The sequence below is a fragment of the Pseudoliparis swirei genome, chromosome 14 (assembly GCF_029220125.1).
Source record: "Pseudoliparis swirei isolate HS2019 ecotype Mariana Trench chromosome 14, NWPU_hadal_v1, whole genome shotgun sequence".
Lineage (NCBI taxonomy): Eukaryota > Metazoa > Chordata > Actinopteri > Perciformes > Liparidae > Pseudoliparis > Pseudoliparis swirei.
Genome location: NC_079401.1, coordinates 9,017,439 through 9,020,848, shown reverse-complemented (window position 1 = coordinate 9,020,848; position 3,410 = coordinate 9,017,439). Strand labels below are relative to the sequence as shown.

The 3,410-nt window shown below is 44.7% G+C and overlaps 1 protein-coding gene across 4 annotated transcripts; it reads right to left on the bottom strand.

The window, feature by feature from the left end:
* Nucleotides 1-487: 487 nt before the first annotated feature.
* gemin8 (gem (nuclear organelle) associated protein 8) lies at nt 488-2,579 on the bottom strand. 4 transcript variants are annotated; one of them, XM_056431315.1, is made up of 4 exons: nt 2,546-2,573; nt 2,233-2,305; nt 1,623-1,962; nt 488-1,495 (listed from the first exon to the last, which is right to left on the bottom strand). In XM_056431315.1, the coding sequence occupies exons 2-4, from the start codon at nt 2,233-2,235 to the stop codon at nt 1,233-1,235; spliced, it is 606 nt and encodes a 201-aa protein (XP_056287290.1). In that variant the 5' UTR covers nt 2,236-2,305; nt 2,546-2,573; the 3' UTR covers nt 488-1,232. The 4 variants fall into 4 exon arrangements, with proteins under 4 accessions (XP_056287290.1, XP_056287291.1, XP_056287287.1 ...); XM_056431316.1 differs by having other exon boundaries at nt 2,233-2,302; nt 2,546-2,565; XM_056431312.1 differs by having other exon boundaries at nt 1,623-2,305; nt 2,546-2,579.
* Nucleotides 2,580-3,410: the final 831 nt, after the last annotated feature.

Below are 3,410 nucleotides of genomic sequence, written 5' to 3'. Positions count from 1 at the left end.
TGCATCACGCGCAGAACAAGTGCGCTCGGACACACACCAAAGCAATAACAACAACAACAACAATTCACTTCCTCTTCTGTTGAGACACAAGTCAGTAAACAGGTCGCCTACTCATGTTCCCGTTGGTCCAGATGAAGTCCACAGGTTGTCTGGAAGGGGGCTAGAAACAACTGGACGTCCCGTGATGGGGTGACGTCATAGTCGAGTCCAGAAATGGATCAGGCTTCATTTTAGTCCTCATTTGTCCCCCAAGCGCTATGGAATGAAGAGGAAGGGAGTAAAATTCTGAAAATAAACACTACATTTTAATATTTAGAGGCTCCTAAACATAACTCTAGTTAGAGGTGTTTTCATTTATTCAATGTTCCTCTGATAATCACGTGATCACTTAGTTCATTAGTAGGACTGTGATGTTTCCTGCAATGTGTACTCTAGCAAACCAATAATGTGAATTAAATTGATCTCAAATGAATGAAATAAAAATGAGTCAGCCTCCATCTCCACTGCTTTAATCAAGTGCAAGCTAATTTAATAAAAACACAACACTTTGAGTGTAGAAATGCAGCTTAAATGCCTAAAAGTGGTATTAATATGAATCAAGAGCCAGACTGATCACAAAAAGAGGAACAATAAGACATCGCCACTGACACCGCAGTTTGAATCCAACAAGAAAACACTTTATTGTCAACAGAATTAATATTAAAATATACATCCTTCAGTCTTAAAAAAGGAGGAGAGGGGGGGGGGGGGGGTGAAACACGAGATAAAAGAGAATCATCAAAGTGGAATATCAGCCGCCGGCATGCGGGAACGCTCCTCCACTGGAACAGAGGAGGAAGAGGGCCGAACATGTTTTTGTGGTTGAACTGAGTCGACATCAGAGGAGCTCCTGCAGGCCGTGACATCGCCGAGCGAGAGGGAAAACAGAAGGTTCTGCACCTCTCGACCTCCGTCGACACTCCTTTTTTATTCTTTCGCCCAAACGATGCTGGAAGGACGACGCAGTGTCTCGGCACTGTGGGTAGCATCAAAGATCTCACTCGCGACTGGCCGAGCTCAGCTCAGCTAATTTGTGCAACTTTTTTCCCCACGCGCTTAAAATAACTTGTAACCCTCAGCTAACCCACAACATTAGTTCTACATCAGCCACAATCCATGAGGCGTCGAAGCTGCGGTGACACCGGGAGATCAGAGGAGGGCTTTCCTCCCCAAAACAGCCGGTTTGCAGCCGCTCAAAGTTTCAGTGGGATGACGGGCCAGTACTTGGGCTGCTTGAGGTCGCACTTCCTGTCGAAATTGAGCTGCATGGCCGCCTCCATGGCCAGGATCTTGGCCGCGTCTTTGCCATACAGCTTCTTCATCTCCGCCCCGCGCCGCTCGCCGGGTCGGTCCGAGGGAGGAGCCGTCGCGCTGCTTTGCCAGGAGACGCCGCGAAGGTCCTGGTCGGCCGGCACGTAGCTGCCGTGCAGCTCGGCCTCCAACTGCTGCTGCTTCTCTGCAAGGACGGGAAAATGGAACATTTTAGTATTATTGTCTGCCACAAAGCAGGCAGTCCAAGTCAGCTTCACGAAGAAAAGCTCATTTCCTTGATGCACTGATGGAGATGGAAGTGTTGCTCTTACTCAGCTCCTCTTTGTGTTTCTCGGTCTGGGCGAAGTACTGTCGAAGCTCCTCGCTGATCTCCATGTTGCTGATGTCACACTCGATCTCACTGTCCGAGCTGCTCTCCTCGTCCTCTCCGTCTTCGTCATCCTCCTCCTCCCTTGCGTTCCAGTCCGCGTAGCGCTGCCGCTGGCTGCCGCCACTCTGCTCCGGGCCGTATGTGTGGCCGCGGCCCGCCTCCATGGCTTTAGCGTAGGCTCGCCTGTGTCTCTGGTTCCAGGCCATCGCCTGCTGGTAGTGCTGCCAGTAGCGGCTGTACACGGGGCTGGAGAACCAGGACATCACGGTGCTTATGTCCTCCTGCAGATGAGACAGATGCATACAGTTGTTGTTTTTAGTTTAAGTGTTTTCATAAGAAATCAGCCAGTTCAATTTAGAAAAACGGGGCATTTTCCCACACTTAACTTGTAGTTAAAAAAGACAAAATATTATTTAATGCGCTGCACATACAAGAGGGGGCATGTGTCAGTTTTTATTTGCAGTCATTATGGAATATAAATACTTAACTTTGCCGAGAACACCTTAAAATGATGTAAAGACGGTAAGATTGGTCCTTCTCGGCTGCCTTACCATGATTGAAGACGCTTGCAGTTGCGTGAATCTTTCTTTTGAATTTTCTCACGTTAATCCACCAGCAAACCTGCTAATGTGAAAGATAACGGATAAATATTAACAACACAACTAATGGAGAGTCAAATTTAACAATATCTGTTTCTGGTATGTTACAAAGCGACTTTAAAACATTGCTTGAGCTAAAGGTCTAAAAACCAAAATGGACGCCAGGAACCACCAGAGGCATCATGCGATTACAATTACAGTTAATATATATATATAACATATATTGTATTTCCATGCTGGAAGCCTATATTTCGCAAACATGTACCTGCTTGAGTTCAACTTGGCTAGCGGCTCATGTTGCTTCCTGAAACAATGATTTCCCAGCAGCCTTTGCGCTACAGTCGAATACACTCCGGCTAAGTGGCGCCACCTGGTGGACACTTTGGAAATAGCTTGAAAGAGTGAAACCGGCGTTATTATAAAGGTGGAATAAATGGGAGTATAAATTCAATACCTTGTTTTATTGCCCTTTTTTTATTTTAATCTGATTTATGGTAATGTGTTCTAAGGTAGCAGACGTGTACGACGTGCCATGAGGGTCAACGGGGAATGTAATCTCTTTCTCTAAATCTGTGTCTAAGTGTGGTTTATTTTCTGATGTGATTTGGATTCACTTTTACTCTATTGTTTTAGGCTTTTTTTTTCATTCATTCAAATGTATTTTTTAAATTCTTTGTAGGCCAAGATTAGCAAAAGCACCATATATTTATATTTCTGGTTTTATCTCTTGAATTAAATACGTTGTGATCGTTGAGGAAGGGGGTTGTGAGAGTGTCTGAGTGCTGTGAGACATGTTTGACTGTATATCTAGGTCACGCTTTGGCTTGAGGCTTCAAAGCTTTTAGAGGAAATGCAAGAAGACCGATGCGCCTTTTCAAAACATATTTCCTTCCCACAAAAGTATGTCCTCTTCTCCAGAAAATGGATTATCCGAAGTATATATAACTTCCTTGAACAATACCTTAGTGTGCTGTGTAAATTATAGCTCCGTGCGTTGTGGTAAATTCATGCTCTATTGATCCATTTCATTATTGTCCAGGTAAACAACGACCTCATATGAAGACGGTTGTACTTTCCTCTTTCAAAGATACATAACATACTCTGGATCATGAGATATAATCATAATATCT